This window comes from Mytilus galloprovincialis, chromosome 9, assembly GCF_965363235.1.
Source record: "Mytilus galloprovincialis chromosome 9, xbMytGall1.hap1.1, whole genome shotgun sequence".
NCBI lineage: Eukaryota > Metazoa > Mollusca > Bivalvia > Mytilida > Mytilidae > Mytilus > Mytilus galloprovincialis.
In genome coordinates, this window is record NC_134846.1 from 20,837,954 (window position 1) to 20,859,598 (window position 21,645).

General features: G+C 31.3%; 1 protein-coding gene across 4 annotated transcripts in view; it reads left to right on the top strand.

The window, feature by feature from the left end:
- LOC143044602 (uncharacterized) overlaps nucleotides 1-21,645 on the top strand; it is a 31,960-nt gene that overhangs the window by 2,911 nt on the left and 7,404 nt on the right. Inside the window, exons 1-4 of one of the 4 annotated variants that reach the window (XM_076216662.1) lie at nucleotides 1,420-1,553; nucleotides 14,052-14,498; nucleotides 17,256-17,297; nucleotides 20,303-20,381. In XM_076216662.1, the coding sequence (XP_076072777.1) occupies nucleotides 1,448-1,553; nucleotides 14,052-14,498; nucleotides 17,256-17,297; nucleotides 20,303-20,381 (674 nt within the window). In that variant the 5' untranslated portion in view covers nucleotides 1,420-1,447. Of the gene's footprint in view, nucleotides 1-1,419; nucleotides 1,554-1,624; nucleotides 1,649-14,051; nucleotides 14,499-17,255; nucleotides 17,298-20,302; nucleotides 20,382-21,645 lie in introns of those variants that run through there. The other 3 variants (XM_076216663.1, XM_076216665.1, XM_076216664.1) reach the window with 3 other exon arrangements.

Here is a 21,645-nt window from a genome sequence, read left to right on the forward strand (position 1 = left end):
ATAAAATTGTTCTTTAGGTCAAGATCTATCTGCCCTGAGTTTTTCAGACCATTTAGGCAACCTGTTGTTGGGTTGCTGCCCCTGAATTAGTAATTTTAAGAAAATTTTGCAGCTTTGGGTTATTATCTTTATTATTATTTTATTATAGATAGAGATAAACTGTAAACAGCAATAATGTACAGCAAAATAAGATCTGAAAATAAGTCAACATGAACAAAATGGTCAATGACCCCTTAAGAGCATATGATCCCTTTATGTTCAATTTTTAACAATTTTCATAAATTTTGTTTATTTTTTCCGCCATATTTTGCCACTGTAACTGCTGGGACAAATTCAATATAGATAAAGATAATTGTAAGCAACAAGAATGTTCAGTCAAGTAAGATCTACAAACACATCACCATGATCACCAAAATACAATTTTGTCAAAAAAACATATATGTGTCCTTTTTTTAGTTTGATATACACATAGACCAAGGCTCTTTAGAGCCTCTAGTTATATAGTTATAATTATATTAGATGTTTGTTTCATAATAATACCTAAAGTATTCTGATTGGCTACACTGCAATCTCGAGTTATTCCTTAGTCAACTGCATTACACAATAACATTTATCATTTATCATTCATGATGACACGAGGTCCCACAATAAAATGCACAGGTATTAAAATATAAAACTTGATAAAAATCGTGTTTTCATGATCCTAGGTAAAAAATGTAATTATATGTATTGAATGCTTCTTTTTGTAACTTCATAGGGTTGTAAATGCGTTGACCGTGCGCATGTTTTATACATTGTATGAAGCGCGGTCAATGCTTTTACACCCTATAAAATAACTAAAAGACGCATATGCATTCTGTACTTAAAGTTACATCATATTTGCTTCGCTATGGTCATGAAAACACGATAAATATCAAGTTTATTGTGGAAACGTTTGTCATCTTGAATGTTACATTTCATTTTGGAAATTTACACGACTCGAGATTGCTGTTACATGTAGCCAATCAAAATGACGTATCATAATGAAATAGTCATCTAATTTAATCAATTCAGTTATAAGTTAAACGATAAGATTTGTTTGTGAAACTGATACCAGGTGTTTAAATAAAATCTACCTTTTTGTACTAAAGTAATATTCAACCAAAATGATTATATCGCTAAAGTAAATATATTAAAGTTTACCTTTTTAAGTAGAATAATCGTTTAAAGCAAGTATTCCTGAAAATATCTTGTTCCTGTTTTTTATTACAAAAATAAAAGATAAAATTGACAAAAATAAGTTAAACGTAATTTTATCTTTAACAAAATTTCCTTATTTCTACGTCCTTTTGTGTAACTTTGTATAATGTTATCTACCTTAAATAATAAATTTAAAATTCAAACCTTTAAAAGTTTAAAGTGACCTGTATACTATATAAGGATAAAGTCAACAACAATACACCAATTCATGTATGCAATGAATCTGTTTAAATTACTTCCGGGTTTCCACATTTTTCATAAGGATGTGATGGATTCTTCAACTCCTGGATGGATATATCTTGTTTTAACATGGGGTAAGAATTATCTAAAGGATATTTATGTCAAGGGTGAAATAGATTATAGAAAATCTCTTTGACTCCTGGATGGATATATCTAGTTTTAACATGGGGTAAGGATTATCTAACAGATATTTATGTCAAGGGTGAGATAGATTATAGAAAATATCTCGTACATTCACTTTGGGTATCTTAGGGACGACATCAAAAGTTCAATGAAGGATAAAAAACTTAATTCAAATAGTTTTTTCACTGATCCCCCCTTCTTAACTTAATTTGGGAAAAATTGATTGACCAATAGGGATAAATGTAAATAACAAAACTTGCAGCAATGTTGACCCCCACCCCAAACTATTTGATTTAAGTTTTTTTATCCTACATCGATCTTTTGATGTCGTCCATTAGCCGTTGCATTTGTAGATCAAAAACTTACATGTACTTGGAGTCATTACTTTTAAAGGGTAACATGTAATAGTGGAAACTTGTACGATTGGAATTCATGTACACAAATATCTGAAGTTTATGATGATTAGTTTGCATTGGGTGCCTGGTCATTATTACCGTTCACTTTTAAAATTAGTTTAAGGTGGTACCCAACACTTTAACTAAAATTAATTTGGCTCGTTTAATTTTCTTAAAATTTTGACAAAGTATTTACTTTAACCCTTTTACAAAAATATAAAAATTTCAAAAAATTTGAACCAACCGTTTTATCAGAAAAATTATACTGGTTATATAGCAGTTTGACAAACACTTATTTTGATCATTGAGAAGCTTGATATTCCCTTAACAACACAACGTAATTAAAACGTTAAGCTGATTTTACAGAGTTATCTCCCTGTAGTGTTAGGTACCACCTTAAATGAATGAATACTGAAATACTGATGTTATATTGTTATTTTACCAAATATATTGAATTGGCAATAACGCGCCTTTTGTTCTCAAGGGAGTAAAGCATATAGAATATTTGTTTCATTATAGAATGGTTCATACTAATAAAATTTGAACATTATATTAATCTATATGTACAGTATGTTAGTAGGAACGAATATAAATTGGTGCCCTCCCCGGATTTATTCGGTAGTGTTATGCACGTCATAGTACGGAAACATTATTATATAATAATCTTTATTTGTCATATAAGTAACATTATACTTGTGACATAAACAAAAGTAACAACAACAATAAAATAACTGAGTTAAACACACACATATCTATATATATACAAGTAAAACTAACTAAGAGTCCCCTGTCCTCAGCTCTAAAGACTGTTTTATAAAGGAACCTGTTTTTTTCACTTGGTTTATTATAATATTTAATGTGTTTTCTGTATATAAATGACTGTACGGATCATTCGTATCTTCATATACATTGTAGTCTCTTTCAAATAAGGAAATGTATCTTATTTTTATTGTATCAGATTTATATGTATAAACATATGGAAAGTACCCTTGGGACTCTGAGAGGGTGCATCAAAATAGAAACATTTATTGAATATTGTATATTCAACCCTATTAACATAGTACATGTATGTCCCGAGAACACAGTTATTTCGTATAGTGCATTTCTTTTAGACAATAAATTCAAATTAAAAAAATCGAACCTGCTCTATCTCAAAAAGAGTTTTTACAACTGGACCAAATCACTACTTACAATAAAGATTCAGCACCTTAATTTCTGTACATGTGATTTCAACCTCATACTTAATATTTCATGCATAAAATACACTGGGAAAGTGTATGAAAAATAAATCCAAGACTTAGTTGTACACTATTCACAGACGGGAGACAACGAAAACCAAAGGACGATAATTGTGTCCCTTGGACCATATGGTTGTTCGCCCTCACGCCCCTCCCCTTTCCCCTCATAAATGTAATATAAACGGAAATGATATACTAAATAATTACGGTAAAAAGTCAAAACAATTATTTTTTATTCCGGATTACTTGGTGTAGATCATCATTTTTCTAATGATAACTTTTCTAATGATGAGCGTGAATGATTCCGCAGTTAATATTTTATTCGTTATTACTATATTTAGCTCTTTCGGAATATTTTTCAATTTGTTTCATGACGGTAGGATACGTGGATACTTCGGAATCAACTTAATCTATTATAAACTTTTTCTGTCAACGGGACAAGACGAGACAAGACGAGACAGGGGTTTTCTTTACTATAAAACAAACATGCTGACCCTGTTTAATTTCTCCTAAATTCGCCATGTTTGGTGAAGAAGCAGTAAACACTAATTGAAATGTCTTTAGAGTAAATATATAAAATTAACACATAATAAGATGATTAATCCAATGAGTTTAGCTTCAGCTGGCCCAAAAATAAAAAAAAAATGTACTAGTTCAGTGAAAATGGACGAATAATCTTAACTCAAAAACATATACATTCAATTTAAAAAAAAAACCAAACATATAATACTAATAGCCACCAGAGGCTCCCGACTTGGAACAGAAGCAAAAATGCGTAAAATATGTTTTTACTTTGCAATTCTGTGAAGCCAGTCATATTTGATATGACTTTTAAAAGAATCTTTTTTTTTGTTTTTTTGTTTTTGTTTTGTTTTTTTTTTTTGGGGGGGGGGGAGGGGGGATGTTATTATTGCTGATCTGTACACAATTACTCAAATTGTCTTAATTAGTACTGTATATCTATCGCAATATGTGATGTAAAAAATACCATGATAATATTAGATATATAAGAGTAAACTGGAATATATATATCCATGTATATATTTTTACTTAATTTTCTCTGGAAGTACTGATGCAGAAGTTATATCCGAAGTTTAGAACTTGCAATTTTTCAAAAAAAAAAAAAACGTTGTTGAATTTCGAATTATTCTATAAGTAAAGTGAAGATTAAGGTGGTATCTTACACCTTGACTAAAATTAATTTGGCTCTTTTAATTTTCATAAAATTTTGACAAAATATTTACTTTGACCTTTTGACAAAAATGTAAAAATTAAAAAAAAAACTTGAACCAATCATTTTCTCAGAAAAAATTGGTTGGATATATAGCAGTTTGAAAAACACTTATTTTGATCATTAAGAAGCTTAATATTTCCTTAACAATACAACGTAATTAAAACGTTTAGCTGATATTACAGAGTTATCTCCCCGTAGTGTTAAGTACCACCTTAATTTAACCCATTTCCATACATAGATAACTCAATGTAGCCCTCTTCCTTTCTATAAATTGGGGATCTGCTACTGTTTTAGCAAAGCAATACAATTGAGAAAGAGAAAGGTTATATATTGACTTTTACTTTTATTATGTGTCAAACATCTGTATTCAACTCGACCAGTGAGCAGAAAATATAGCTCAAGACCATCAATTGGGTCTTAAACACAGCGATAAATCCTAAAACCGGAGCCATATCGTACAAAAAGAAATTTGTATATTCATGTACAATATATTGAAAATTGAACCCAAAAAAATCGAGTGTCTTTGTCCAATACGGATCAACATAGCAACTGTCTTTATATGAAAGTCCAGGTTGATAATGAATGGTCAACCTCTTTAAATTCAGATTTATTTCCTTTTGAAGACATTCTAACCTTAAAAATTAGAAAACAATCGATTTTTATAAGGTGACATTTAAATTAAAGTCATGTGATATTCAAATTGAGCAAACATAACATTTTAAGATGTTTTATATGCACTTGAAATAATGTGATTTTCTATAAATCCGTGTAAAGGGACAGTAAAGATTTTTTTATCTAATCAAATTCTTCAGAAATGTACTGCTATTGAACTTTTCTCTTACTATAATTTACCGCGACAGCTTATTCGCATGCAGTGACTCTTCACCATAAGATTTCTCACTAGAACTTCGACAACCGCTTAGCAAAAGAAAATTTAACCCGCGATGAAAGAAAAAAATTAATGTTAGTAACATGTGAGTTACAAAGTATTTATTTACCATTGGTTCTTGAAGATACAAATTAATACACCAAATCATAGTTTTAACAACTGTTATAACACAACATAGTTCTATCTTCTCGCTTATTTTTCACTTCCTTCATGGTTTGGCCTGCTTATTTACTAAAAGATTGCGATCGGTAATCTTTATCATCAAAACCAATCAGTTGAACACGTCGGGATAAAATTATCCTCAATAAGTCGGTTTATCATATACTTGTATAAAATATTACTTAAATTTTACAGTTCAATAACATTTGAAAATATCATAAGGCTATGAAAGGATTACTAGGTTTATTGATCAGATTCCTTGGAATTTCAATAGCGGGCTGATAAAGGTGCCTTTATTGACTGCTTCCGGTATTTTATCACATTCCTTTCCGTTAATTTCCGTGACGTTTATCACATGCAACTTCGTGCATTTCCGGAAATTTGTATGAAAACGACAACAGAACGCGGAAAACGGCAAGTGATAAGACTTTTCCAAAAATGGTTGAGGAGCAAAAATGAATTAAGTTAAACTTGTTTTGAAAGACATAAATGAGTTGACAATATTATTGAAGAACACAATAATTATTGCGAAAAGATCAATGAATGCTTGTAATAGTATGCAATAAAAACAATTAAAGTTATTAATAAGATTTTTTTTTTGGTTGTCTGTAAATATTATCTGAAAATGCAAAGATAAACAAAATTAAATTTTAATAGTTCTTGTCTGTATTTCTTCTGCTGAAGTATATGATAAAAAGATAATTACATGTCATTTTTCATATCAGACCCTTTATCGGCCCTCGTTCATGATATTAGCCCTCGAGCATGCGGCTCTTGGGCTAATATCATAACCTTGGGCCGATAAAGGGTCTGATATGAAAAATGCCATGTAATAATCTATACTTATCATATACTTAGACTAAATAACATATAAATTTTACTGTATGATAATAGCATTAAATTTACGTAAATTCCGTATTTTTCGAATTGGTGCTTAGCGGGCTGATATGAAAAGTTTATCACATGCTTCGATTGTTATCACATGCCTTTTCGTAACGTTATCGCATGGCATTCCGGTAATACTCGGCATATTCCGGAAAATACACCTCAATGCTACGTTTTCAGTGAAAAACATTACAAAAACAATTATTTGGATACTGAAAAGTATATTGTGTAAAATAATAATAAAAAATAAAAAATAAAAAAACAAACAAATTATTAAATAAATGCATTTTTAAAAGTTTCAAACATAATTTAGAAAGTTACTTTGAAAAAGTTGACTTTTTCAAACAGTATTCATTAAGTATATTGTTGAATTGTCTTTTTTTTGTCGATTCGTCCATATTAAAATGCTTTTCTTCTCTGTTGAGGCATATGATAGAAAGATTCATATCGAATGTACTAAATTTGGAGTCCGACGTCCGTGAACTTTTCACTCTTTGACTTTCTTTTGAGAACCACGTAAAAGGATATGAATCTGTTATTTTTCTCCATTGTTGAAGCATATGATAAAAAGATCATAACATGTCATTTTTCATATCGCATGTATTATCAGCCCTCGGTCAATATCAGCCCTCGAGCCATGCGGCTCTTGGGCTGATATTGAACCTTGGGCTGATAATACACTTGTATGCGATATGAAAAATGCCATGTTATAATCTGATAATACTAGACATAACAAGTGGAAAGACCACGTTATAAACTACATGCGTCCGAAGCGCTTTTCTAAATATATCTTCAGCAAGAATGATCAAAGCCGAAGATGGTTTACTTTTACAAATTGTGACTTTGATGGAGAGTTGTCTCATTGGTACTCATGCAGTTGAAGAACTAATTAAGGTGGCACCTAACATTACAGGGAAATAACTCTGTAAAATAAGCTAAACGTTTTAATTACGTTGTATATGTTGTTAAGAGAATATTAAGCTTCTCAATGATCAAAACTAGACTTTGTCAAACTGCTATGTAACCAGTGTAATTTTTCTGATAAAATGGTTGGTTCAAATTATTTAATTTTTTTATATTTTTGTCAAAGGGTCAAAGTAAATACTTTGTCAAAATTTTATGAAAATTAAACGAACTAAAATAATTTTTGTGAAGGTGTTTGGTACAACCTTAAAAATATAATGACAGAAACTGACAAAAGACAAAGTAGCGTCATAACGGTATTCATATTCATTGAAAGCTATTTTAAAAGGTACAATTTCAAATGATTTACATACAATGTATGGTATTAAATAATATCTTCCTGCAACTTCGCATGTTATTATAATGGAGCCCTAATTTGATTTTTAAGGGGAAGGGGGCTAGGATGAAATTTGAAAAAAAAGCAGGACAGTAGTTTTAAATAAAAAAGAGCAGAATGAGACACTTTGCAAAAAAAGACAAGTCATCGGACAATTTATGCAGAACAACATTTTTTTACCCTAGCCACCCCATAAGAATCAAATTATAGCACCCTACTTCTATATGTTGTATGTTTGCAAGGAAAACAACTCTTACAGAACAGAAAGGTTTCAATATATTAATTTCAACCAAGCCATGACAAAGAAATCAATATGATTTGCCTTATACAAGACTCTAATCTCCAATTGTTGTCCTCAATTTTGTCATTTGTGTAGTTGTTTACTGTGCAGTTCCGATGAAGCAAACCATTTAAGAGGCTGTCCAAGTAAATATCAGGCAAATCCTATTATATGGGTGGCACAACATAATTTTTTTCCCACTGAATTTTTGGTTCCAATGCAATGTTTATATCATACAAAGGATGTATAATTATGTCAAAGATATTTTTGAATCAACAGTGGATGGCTCAGAATATGATTTTAAATTTCACTAACAATGCAACCAATTTAAGTACAAAATGAAGAGTTATCTCCCCTTTTCAGTGAATTTTCAGTGCTTTCTATGTATTTTTTTCTCTTTATTTGTTGCAGTTAATAAAAAACAAAATTTAACTTTGAGAAAGAATAAATTTGTGATATGAAATAGATGAAAAAAATTTGAAAACAAAATATGTCATGCCATCCACTGCCTAGTTTTTCCATGGACACCCTCTTAAAGGGATTCCTACAGCTTGTTCTCAGTCTTGTACTTTTGCACGTGTTGTATTCCATATATGTAAGAAAATGTGGTATCAGTGCTAATGAGACAACTCTCCATCCAAGTAACAATATGTAAAAGTAAACCTTTATAGGTCAAAGTATTAGTCCAGATTTTGGAAGAGGTGGACGCTCACATGTTTAAATTGTTCAACCCTATCAAATTTAACCTAGTACATATATGATATAACAATGGAGCCTGCTGTCAAATGACTTTTGCCATCCGTTTTAATTGTTTTAAGTTTTGTGTGAGTTATCATGACTCTGGTTTTACTGAGGTCACTTGTCTTCTCTTGTTAAATTCTTTGATATTTAGTTTTGTTCATAAAGTTTGAGAATGTGTTGCCAATAAATTTGAAAAGATTTTTTGTCAGTTTTAATATTTCTTTGGATTTATTTCACACATATGTCATATTCGGTAAGCTAACTTACTACCCGGCCACGTCCGTCTGATGAGTTTTTGAACTGATTTTTATAGTTCGTTCTTATGTTGTACTGTTATACCACTGTCCCAGGTTAGGGGGAGGGTAGGGATCCCGCTAACATGTTTAACCCCGCCACATTATTTATGTATGTGCCTGTCTCAAGTCAGGAGCCTGTAATTCGTTTTTTTATGTGTTATATATTTATTTTTCGTTCATTTATGAATAAGGCCTTTAGTTTTCTCGTTTGAATTGTTTTACATTGTCATATCGGGACCTTCTATAGATGACTAAACGGTATGAGGTTTGCTCATTGTTGAAGGCCGTACGGTGACCTATAGTTGTTAATGTCTGTGTCATTTTGGTCTCTTGTGGACAGTTTTCTCATTGGCAATCATATTATTTTTTATATGAACCTAGTCGACATTAAAATATGTATAGACTTCAACAACTTCCTTATACAATATTGATTAAGCATTTACATGTGGTACTAGACTTGCTACAATTCCCTTTCTATTATTTCTCTCTTACTAATTTATATGTATACTGATAAGTGCCAGCCTACTGATTGCCCTTGGAGAAAGGCCTTCCTCCTGCAGATGTCAGTATAATTGTAATCTCCTAGTTATAGCAGTAAAATTGTGAAAGGGGCAACATTGAAAAAATAATAATAATTAGGAAGGGACATGTAGCAAGACTAATGTGGTACATGTGGAGCACCTGAGATCCCCCCGGTTTTTGGATGGGTTCGTGTTGCTAAGTCTTTATTTTTCTATGTTGTGTCTGCTGTACTGTTATGTCTGCTTTTTAGCTGTGGCATTATTGTCAGTTTTTTTTTTCAATCTATGAGTTTGACTGTCCTCCTCACGGGCACTTGTTTCTAGCCAGAAAAAGACCCACGATAAACGTATATTTAATATACGTGGATCTTCCCATGGATAGAATGAAGTGCCTGTGGTCATTCTGTTATCTTTCGTCCCTCTTTTACAGTGACCTTTATTTATTTACATCCGTGTTATTTTGTGGATAGTTGTTTCGTTGGCATTCATATCATACATTGTATCTCTATATTGTACCTTATAACGTACTGAACTTAACAATACACATTATGAAAGACATTGACAAATATTAAAAATGTTTATTTGTATTCAAGTTATTTATCCATGAATTGAGCAACAAAAAATGCAACATTTAAAATAAATCTGTTTTAATGTCATATAAAAGTCTTTGGTGTGTTTTTTCATCTGATTTATTCATTTAAACAACTTTTCGGTTTGAAGGGGTCAACTTAATTTAATGGTGTGAACAGGATTCTGAGACAGGATTAAAGACGACATATATAATTATGGTAATGTTGCATCTAATGACTAATTGCTTTCAACTTCTACAAATAAATCAACTGTAAAAATGTACTTGAAAGTAAAAAATCACTATGTGGCAAAGACTATGTTATAAATCCAAGCTTAATAAATTTTAAAAGGTGTAAATGTGACACCTAACGAACACTTAAATAGAGTGTGTCGACCACTAAGTTATGTAATGCATCGAAGGCGTATACGTCCGTTTTAAAGTAGTTTTAAGTATAACTTCTTTATATTTATACACACTCTAAGCGGAATGAGGAAGTTAGTCAACGATGTGTGTATTTCCTAATATTTCAAGGTGTCATTGTTGAAGTTTAAATAGTTGTATATCTAAATAGTTGTATATCTAAAATATCTACATTAAGAGTGGGACAATGATTCAACAAAACCTTAGCTGTTTATCTATACAATTTTCTTTTTAAAATTATTGTCAGTTGTAACAGAACAGGGAAATTATTTGTAATGTTTTAATCTATTTTTTATATTTAGTTAAATAAATGATTGTATAATTTGGAAATGTTAACTGTATAATTATATTTAAGGTCCGACGGCATCAATTATAATTGGTCGCCAATTAAGTTTACTGGCGACGCTTTAGAGGAGCCAGTAAACGGGTATTTGCGACCATCATCTCACCAATGAGAAGCTTTAAATACAATATTGGTATCTTCATTATAATGAAACAGACAGAAAACAATGTCAATTCATGGAAAAGCCATTTAAAATCTGCCATGTGTCGTCTGCGCTTGTGCGTACATTTTCAATTGTGAATTGATGCCATGAAAATTGGTGACATTATCAAATCAAAATGAACATTTCACACAATGTGGCTTTAGCATTAAATTCTTTCATGACTAGTGCTGTCATCCTAGAAATATAAAAAATAATAATAATCCTAAACACTTGTTTAACCGTTGGATCTATCTTGTTATTTTTACCAAATGGTTTGATTGTGTACTATGAGGCCAGTTATATTATAAAAGGTCAACTGCATCACTGGCCTTTGTTGTCTTTGTTACATCAAAATATATAGCATGAACAGAGACATATATACACAAAATAAATACAACGATTTTCAAAGTAGCTTTTAAGAAAAGAAATTATTTCATCTGAGATAGGTTTCCCCATTGTTTTTCTTTGTGAGCTATAATTGATGGCTCTTCGTCTCCGATCTGTAGATTAATTATCGTCAAGTTTCTCATTGAGGGTCGCGTTATTTTAATAACGTGATTTCACGGAGTTGCCATGTTTCTGGCAGGAGCCTATGTCAATGGTCATTGTAAGTTTCAATTAAAAGAGGTTCATTAATTAAAAGTAGTATACATGTATGTTGGAGAATAAGATGTTAGTACACAGGAAATTAAAAAGAATTTATAATAAGTATATGGCAATTATATTGCAAAAATTAATAATAATGAATAATTATTGATAACAATCACCGCTATAGGAAAGATCTTTGTATTTGTTCTGATTATCATATGTTTTTCTTCCGCCAAATTTTGTTCTTGCGATTAATTTTTGTTTCACAATATTTGCTTAGATATTTCTCATATTGTATCATACAGTTTATGCGCTTTTCAGTTTCAAAATCATTTTTTTTAAGCTCGTACACATAAATTTGATAATATATACATGTATAAATGTATATATGAGAATAAACATCTAGTGAAAATTTATCTGACCTCTTATGATTCGTACTCATTACCTCTCTTCCTATGTATTTTTTTAATTTTTAATTATAAATAACAGTTTAAGCTCATTTTAAAAGAATTTCGATTTGTGTAACAAATTAAAAAAAAAAAATTAACATAATTAAGGAATGACTGTAATATTTTTTCTGTCTATAAAGAAATAACATAAAAAAGTTGGTGCACCCTGAATAACGCGCGTATTGGGTTATTTAACAGTTTGCACCACATTTTTAAAATTATTTCGAATTGACAGAAAAAAACATTACAGTCATTTCTTATAATTTAATTCTAAATTCTATTTTAAACCGTAGAAAACCATGAAAAAACGTTGATGACGTCACGGTCACATGACTAAATTATGTCTATGGGCTAATAACAAAATAACGTCAGCCAATCAGAAGACGCGTTGCATCCAAAATTAAATTATTGTTGAATAACATCAAAAAAACTGTAGAGTAACACAAAATATTAATTTTAGAAAAGATGGAAAATATAATAGCTTCCTCCTATAAAGTTTTTAATTACGTTGAACTTCACATTATTTTTAGATAAAACCAACTGTTTCGATACTGAGTTGATTAAGTACGTGTTTTGATTGTTCTAAAAACAAGTAGTTTACACTTTTTATCAGTAGCTTGAATCTCTTTGTTAAGTAAAAACAATAGGCAGGAGAAACCAAAACAATAATAAAATGATGCAACAGTAATCTATGATAGCCATCTTCTACGAGATATAATATTAAGCATTTTTTTCGTCAGTACTAGTTTTTATGTGGAAGGCCTAGGACGATGCAGTAAAATCGCTCTTCATAAAAAGGAAATAAAAACACAAATACTCTAAAGGCCAACGGACAAGGACGTGCACTAAATTACACCAGATCACCTTATATCCTCCATCAATGTATATCTATAAATGACATAGTATGTTTACTTTTCAAACTACATAATATGCTATTTTATTCGTTGTTATAATGGCTTCGAACTATTTGTCAGTTATAACTGCGAGTACTCTCAGATCTGAACATAGTGTCTTTTTGTTGTTGGGATGTACAAGTACATGGATGGCCACGTCCACTTGTATTTGTATTTTTATCCATCTGATGAGTAAAGCCTTTTTCAACTGATTTTATAGTTCGTTCTTAATATGTTGTACTGTTACATGTACATCACTGTCCTAAGTCAGGAGCCTGTAATTTAGTGGTTGTCGTTTGTTACACATTTGTTTTTCGTTCATTTTTTGTACATAAATTAGGCCGTTAGTTTGCTCGTTTGAATTGTTTTACATTGTCATATCGGTGCCTTTTATAGTTGACTATGCGGTATTAGCTTGTGTCATTGTTAAAGGCCGTATGGTGACCAATAGTTTTTAATTTCTGTGTCATTTTGGTCTCTTGTGGAGAGTTGTCTCATTGGCAATCATACCACATCTTTTGTTATATATATAATTATATGTTAGAATACATCAGACCAGATCAGAGATATTGAGCAAACTCTGCGTCAAAATATATAATATATAAATAATAAATAACATAATTATGTATATTCATTTGGTACCGTTAGTCGCTTTGAAACATATCGTACACATTCAGAAAACAGTCTTATATACATCAGTGTATGTGTTTTACAAAGTTACTCAACGAAGGCCGATGATTATTCAAGTGCATGTTAGGCTCAACTACAGTTTTAAAATCTCGAGACATATATATCAAAATATTAGGTCAACGAAAAACATACTCTCAAATCATATAACTGTGTGCCTTGGTCGTAAATATTTGTTTTGTAGGAAGCTTAAGGTATCTTAATACGGAAGCTTCGAAATGCTTTCTCCTTTCTGATCCATCGCTTTTATCTTTTTATTAGTAGTTTAATATTTTAATTGAATTTCATTTTTAGTGATGATGAGTGTGGATAAACATGTGTGGACTTCTTCTTCTGAAATATCCGATTGTGCGTAGCTATTTATAATAATCCAAAAACTATGATAGTTCACTGAATAATATTTTTTTTTCTTCTTTAGTTTGTGTTTATGGAGTTGCAGCTACACAGGGAGCAACGATTGCGACGACAACGAGCGTGACATCGACTTCAATACTCGCCACTACTACTACTTCGCCGAACACAACTTTAAACGAAACCGCCACAACAACCAATCAAAATCTAACATCTGTATATGCTACAGAAAACTCTACTTCAATCGATAATACCACCGTGTCAAATCCAAACGTAACAGATGCTACGATCACAAGCACTGATACAAATACAGTAACCATGGATACTACAACATCAACGATGCCCCATAACACAACAGCAAATGCCACGATAGAGGTAACCATGCCTGTGAACTCAACCATAAAGGATGACAATTTGACAATCGCCATTAATGCCACAACTACTTATATGTACGACAATGTGACAACATTCATCAATGCCACAACGTCTCAAATCGAAACCAGTTCTTCAAATGGTATGTATATGATGAAGTTTGTACATAGCTACATATGCATGTCGGTTGTGATAAAAACGAACATTTTAAAATATGTAAAATTAGGGTTCTGACATTAATGTCACGCTTCATTTACTATTGAAATGAGGGAGTGGGAGGGATTTTATGTCTTACGGACACACATTCTGTTTAAATTGATTTTAATTATATATAAATATATATACGTCACAAATGTGAAGGTCACATGAAGGCGGATTCAATTAGGTCGAATTATTCACTTGTAAGTGAATAATTCATCGTCAATGTTTCTTAGCTTATTTTGACAAAATTTCTAAAACGGAATTATTATTTCACTTTCATTAATGATTGAACAAACAAAAACATATTTTATTTTGTCTCTATATATATATATATCTAATAGCTAGTGCCCCTTTTAACTTTACATTAGTAAATTTTGGGGAAATCTTTCAAACTATCGCTACTGCAAGAATTCGCGACTGATCCTCATATAAAGTAGTGTGACTGACTGATAAAATGAGGAATCAACACATTCCATCTATTCATGACTTTCCTTGTAATGAAATATTTTAAAACAGAGAGACGTTTATTTCCTGATTATTTCTGATAAACATACAAAAATGTGTAGACCATCCATGAACATACAATCTAGACTTTTGCTGATAATTTTTTGGACCAGTAGTGAGACAAGTGAAAAAAAGATCTTTGGTTCTCTTATTTCATGATTTCCCTTGGTAGCCACTCTGGTTTAAATTATCTTGGGATCTGATAGACAACGTCCCGTGTGTGTAATGTTTAAATTTATCCCTTGGCTGTGTGCTTTCACAGACCTGGACTGCCATGTGTATTTATACGTCCTATGCCCGTGTATTTATAAATTATTTGGCTGTGTTTCTATACATCCAATAAATAAATGACGGGTACAAAATTAAGCAAGCGAACTTTATCTCAAATGTATATTTGTACATGCACCATGTAATCTTGTATGCTTCCAGTGTTTGTATTTTCTTTGAAAATATCTTTCCTGTTTTTTTTTCTTTTTTAACGGGACCAGATTATACTGTGGACAGTGATTTAAATGATGGTCAGTTGGTTGAGATCTACATGTACCTTAGATGGATCAGAAAATTTCAAATGGTGACCTAACCTACATTAATAACGACCAATTTTGACCAACTTTATCAGTTTTTCTGTTATCTTGAAAACCATCAATAATAGTAATTATTTAAAAACAGAAACGGTAACCAACACAAAAATATTTAATCAAGAAAGAGTAAACAAATAATAAATTGACTGTAACTGTAATTTACTGTTTATTTCCTATACATTTTTGTAAATGACCATGCCTTTTTGTGTTTCCTATTGTTTGCATGTTTGTTTTGAATCTACTGACACGTACCAATGGAAATGGCGTTGCTAAGTTAAAAAAAAACTTGCGTTTAGTCCATTTATCCCTTTGAACAATTTAATAAAATTTCAAACTCATAAACCAATACCTACCAACAGTTGGGATTTGACAAAAAAAAAAAAAAAAAAGCTCGTTCCATTTCAGCATTTAGGCAAACTAGAATGCTATTTAATAGGATTTATGCGAAATATAAAGCAAGTGACCATTACATGTTGCATAATACGCTTAACATCATTCACTTATTATTATATCAGATTTCGAAATAAAAAAATAATATTTTTTTCATTTTGTATCCAAAAGTAAAGCTTCAAACACAGAACTCAGGCGCGGATCCAGCCATTTTAAAAGGGGGGGTTGGTGGTTCCCAACCAAGAGTAAGTGGGGGGGGGTTCAAACTATATGCTCCCATTCAAATGCATTGATCGGCCAAAAAAAAAGGGGTTCCAACCCCCGGAAATCCCCTGGATCCGCCACTGGAACTTCGGCAAAATTTGTCTGTGAATTTAACAGCATCATTCCACGTGAAATCATTTTTTTTTTTATACATTTTACGTTATATAGCTGAAATTGTCAGGTTGATAAATAGCTCGTAGAATAGTTGTCTATTTCTGGTTATCATTATATTAAGTGGTAATAGTAAGTATTACAAATTCATATCAATAATTATTATCCAAAATTACAAATAATAACTGTCAACTTAGACTTGCTACAATTCCCTTTCTATTATTTCACTCTTACTAACTTATATGTTTACTGATAAGTGCCAGCCTACTGATTGCCCTTGGAGAAAGGCCTTCCTCCTGCAGATGTCAGTATAATCGTAATCTCCTAGTTATAGCAGTAGAATTATTAAAGGGGCAAAATTGAAAAAAAAAGAAAAAAAAACATAATTAGGAAGGGACATGTAGCAAGTCTACTGTCAACTAATTATTTCAAATTTTACGTTAATTCCACAATTTTGAATATTTGTATGCATATCACATGAAGCATTCAAAATGCTGTAAGTCTATGGTAATTTTTGAATAGGAGCATTAACAGATATTCAATGACTGCCTAAGAGGGGGCCGCTCCAGTCATGCTTCAGAGATTCCTTAAATAATAACCATTGTTTTCCCACAAAGCATCCCCTTACCTTGTAGATCTGCCTCTGACCTGTAAAATATGGAAATCATTTTGGTATCTTATCAAGGTATTAAAGTTTACACACACACACACTTGTTTGATTTGTTAAATTGTTACTGGAAATTGACTGTCCCTCTGGTATCTTTCGTCCCTCTTTTTGTGAGACTGAACATTAAAGTATTTAAGATGATTTTAATTACCGTTTTCATTATTTGCTTTTTCTTACGCAGGCACAGAAATGTTAAAAGAGGACGCATTTACGTCAGAAATAGGTAATTGTATAATATTAGTAAAATTGTGTCATGCATATGTTGTTTTTTTTAATTTAAAAGCATCCTATAGATATCACTTTGTGTACATTACAAAACCCTCTAAACTATAGAGTTCTTGTATGAGTCTGTGTAGAGTATTACGTTTACTGTTTAAGGTCAAGTAACAGTAAATGAACGCCGTCTAGCGGTTTCCGCGAAATATTGCGACGTTTTGTACGAATTACGTCCCTTTGACTAGATTTTGCAATGTTAAAATGCACCGGACGACTTTTCGATGGGACGTCAACGGTAAATTTGACGGAAAATATGTTACTTCTAGGAGAATGAACTTGTTTTTCTAAAATTTAAAATTAATATGAAAACAGTCATGAAGACGATCTTCAAAATGAAAATAAGGTGTTTGACTGGCTTCAGGGACGTAGGGTGGTAGAGTTTGTATATCTGCCGACCAAAACAAGTGTGAAAACTGTTGCTCACTACTATTTCTACATAATTGTGATGAGAAAATACAGTGTGGTCTCGGATTGATTGATTGATTGTTGGTTGCTTAACGTCCAGTTGCAAATATTTCATGCATATTCAGTACGAGTGTGGTCTCGGAAGTATTCTATATGTAATATGTCAAAACTGTCCTTACAAAAACCCTATATTCACTGGGAAAAGACATCGTCTAGCAGAAAATAAGCAGAAGGGGATGCAAGTTTGGGACATTAATACTAAAGTTAAAACTTAGTATTGTACGGTAAGACTATGTATCCCATATTTTGAAAATTACCACACCAGTAGGAACAAGTAAAAATATTTTCAAATTACAGAAAAGGAAATGAACCACATAAACTAATACTGGTCATAAATTCGCCGCTGCTGTCAGTCAGTCATAGATGGCACTAAACTATAATACACTTAAATTAATTAACATGTTCACGGTTGGAACAACAGTTTAATATTCATGAACAGTTTTTAGACTATAACAAATTAAAAATAAACAAAAATGATGTTTCACGATCATTTATCCATCGCTACATTTTGTATTCTAACGTTGGTTTTTTTTTTTTTTTGTAATGGTGTTTTCCTTCACGTCCGCAATTTCGATGTTAAAAATAGAACACAAATCTTTAAATAGATACATGTATAAATAGTATATGGTTTGAAGATTTATACATGGCTTAGTATCCTAATAGTATTGATTCGCATGGTTGTCTCCTCAAAGGAAATATATTGGTAAAAATTAACCGAATAAAAAAAGATGTACCCTAGCTGAAAGTAGCATCTCAAATATAAAATAGAACTGTTCTTAATTCTATTTCACTCATAAAACTTGAAGGTCGAGAACGAGATTATATCGATCATCTCTATATCATACAACTACTATTTATATACATTGTACCTACAGAAAATATGCACAGTGTCAGAGACTTTCAGTACCTAAAGTAAAATGTAAATGCCGTAAGTAGTCAGTACTTCAATAAGACAGCAACCAGACAACAACACAAGGCCAAAAGAAAATTAAAAAGGAAAAGACATCTTATGATATGCATTTGTAAGGGGGGAATGGGATGGCAGTGGTCGTGATCCCGAAATTCCAGACTTTAAAAGATGAAATCCCGAGGTCCCGAATTTATAGAAATTTAAATCACGCCATCCCCCCCAAAAAAAAGAAAAAGAGTGTTATGGGGTGCTAAAATATAAAGAATAAAGAATATTGGTAATACTAATAAAAATTAATGATAATTATCCAGACTCTTATAATAAAAAGAATCTATTAATACGAAACACATAATCATCGTGCATAATCAACACGAAGAACGTTGGAAATTATTAGCATGATAACTTGACGTTATGTAATAAAAATTACGACGTCACGAATTTTGATGGTTTTTTTTTTTGCCAAAAGGTTGGGTTTGCGTCGCTTCTACAGGGAAAACGAAGTCGGTGACCATATTTTTTTTTAATATCATCTAATTCGTAAGACAAAAAGGAAGAAAATATCAATTTTAAAAAAAATTCTATGGAGCGGTTCACGTGATTTATACCGGAAACCGAAAATTGTAGAAGAAAACTATAGATTTCCCCTATATATTCAATGTAATTTAGTACCCTCTCGGACCATTTTAAAAATGGATTTTTCTTGAAAACGAAGTCGGTGACATATACTTTTTTTTACATTTTCTGATGTATATTTTCAATATCTAATTGAGTTCTAAATTTTTAAAAAATCTATGGACTAGTTCATTTACTGATCCTTGACCTTAATCTATTTTGTTTTGTAATATCACTTTGACGTGGCTCGGTACTTATACATTCCGCCATTGTATTATTGCTATGATATTTTGTTGTATTTTGTCTTTCGGTGTTGCTGATTTGCTGTGCCTATACGCATTTTTGTTTTTCTTTGTTGAATTACAATGTACATGTATTTGTTTTTTTTTTAAATTATGTTTATAATGATTAAGATTTTAACACAATATTGACTGCTGTACCCGTAATTTTTACATTTTGTTTATCAACAAATAAAATTCACTATTATCTTTCGCGTGATTCTTGCCTATTAAATTGAATAAAAATTTAAAAAAAATCTAGATTCGAGATGATATCATAGCACAATAATGTGCGTAGTTTAAATTGCACGCAATAAGGTATAATTATTCATGAAAATTAAGATTTCTCAAATATCTTTCTGATATATAAGAATGTTGCGTCAATGATACAGCGACAAAAACAAAATAAAGTAAAAAGATAGAGAGTGATTATACGTTGTAATTGTAACTGACGAATTTGTGTCCAGGATATGATAGGACAATTACTATAATTTTTTCATAAAAAATCAAATTTGTTTTACTATTTCTTAAGAACATGTTAAGTATAAATTATGTTAGGTTTCTCAATTGAATGTTTCATATTTTTCATGTCAGGGCTTTTGTTAACCGACTAGTACGTACCACATCTTCTTATTTTTATATTAAACAAATTAAAGAAATACATATTCATATTTATCTTTATTTTAGTAGCAAGCATAGCCGGTGCTGTGTGTGGTGTAGTTGTTGTTTGTTTGGTTATCATAGTTATTATTCTGTGCAAGAAAAAGTAAGTATATACATATCCTTCACTTTTCAAACATTGCATAATCAATGGATGTAAGTAAAAATAGAAGTGCTGGTGCATGTACGTTTATTTGTAGCTGTAGAAAATTATGTTTAAATTTTTACAATTACCTTATCTAAAAATATTGAAAAAAGATATTGAAGGAGGGAATTTGTCTGCTAATAACAACCGTTTCTATTTAAAACATGATCAACGCAGACCGAATAACGTTGATGTTAACAACTACAGTGGAGATCAGTTCTAACCTCTCATAAATTCTGTCAGAATTTGTCAGGAGAACTGTTCTAGAACAGTATGTAGAACTGTCAGCCTGACACCTTTTAGTCAGTTCTAGGTTAGAACTGTTCTAGCTAGAACTGATTTGGTCAGTTCTACCTAGAACTGATTTGGACAGTTCTAGCTAGAACTGATCCTGACAGTTCTATCCTAGAACAGTTTTAGACAGTTCTAGCTAGAACTGACCAAATCTTTGGTCAGTTCTACTTCTAGAACAGTTCTACGGTTAGAATTGATTTCAAATTCTACGGCTAGAATTGATTTATAAATTCTACGGCCAGAATTAAATTATAAATTCTACGGCTAAAATTGATTTATAAATCCTACAGCTAAAATTGATTTATAAATTCTACGGCTAGAATTGATTTATAAATCCTACAGCTAAAATTGATTTATAATTTCTACGGCTAGAATTGATTTGGTTTAAATTTAAGAACTCTTTGTCTAAATATAAAGGCTTCGGCAAAATAGCGATTAATATTATAAAGAGTTTTGCTATTTTGCCGGTTTTAACCCCGCCATATTCTGCATGTATGTGACTGTTCCAAGTCAGGAGCCTGTTATTCAGTGATTTTCTTTTGTTGATGTGTTACATAAATTATTTGTTTTTCTTTCATTTTTTGAACATAAATTAAGCCGTTAATATTGGGGAAGGGGGGGGGGGGCATTATTATTTCATTTATTTTACATTTGTCATTCGGGGAGTCAGGATGACTCGTTTTACATAACAAAATTATCTGACCTTAATGCAATACGTTATTCCGGCCCAAACCACCAGGGACGGGTCAAGCAGTTTAAAAAAAGGGGGGGGTCCAACTAAAATTTATTGTCCTCATTCAAATGCATTGATCGTCCATAAAAAGGGTGCTGTACAGTAATTCAGTTATAATTTTAGGTCAAGAGGGACTGTAATATATACAAGTTACAGCAATATTGGAAAACAATGACCTCAAAATTTTGTACGCATGAA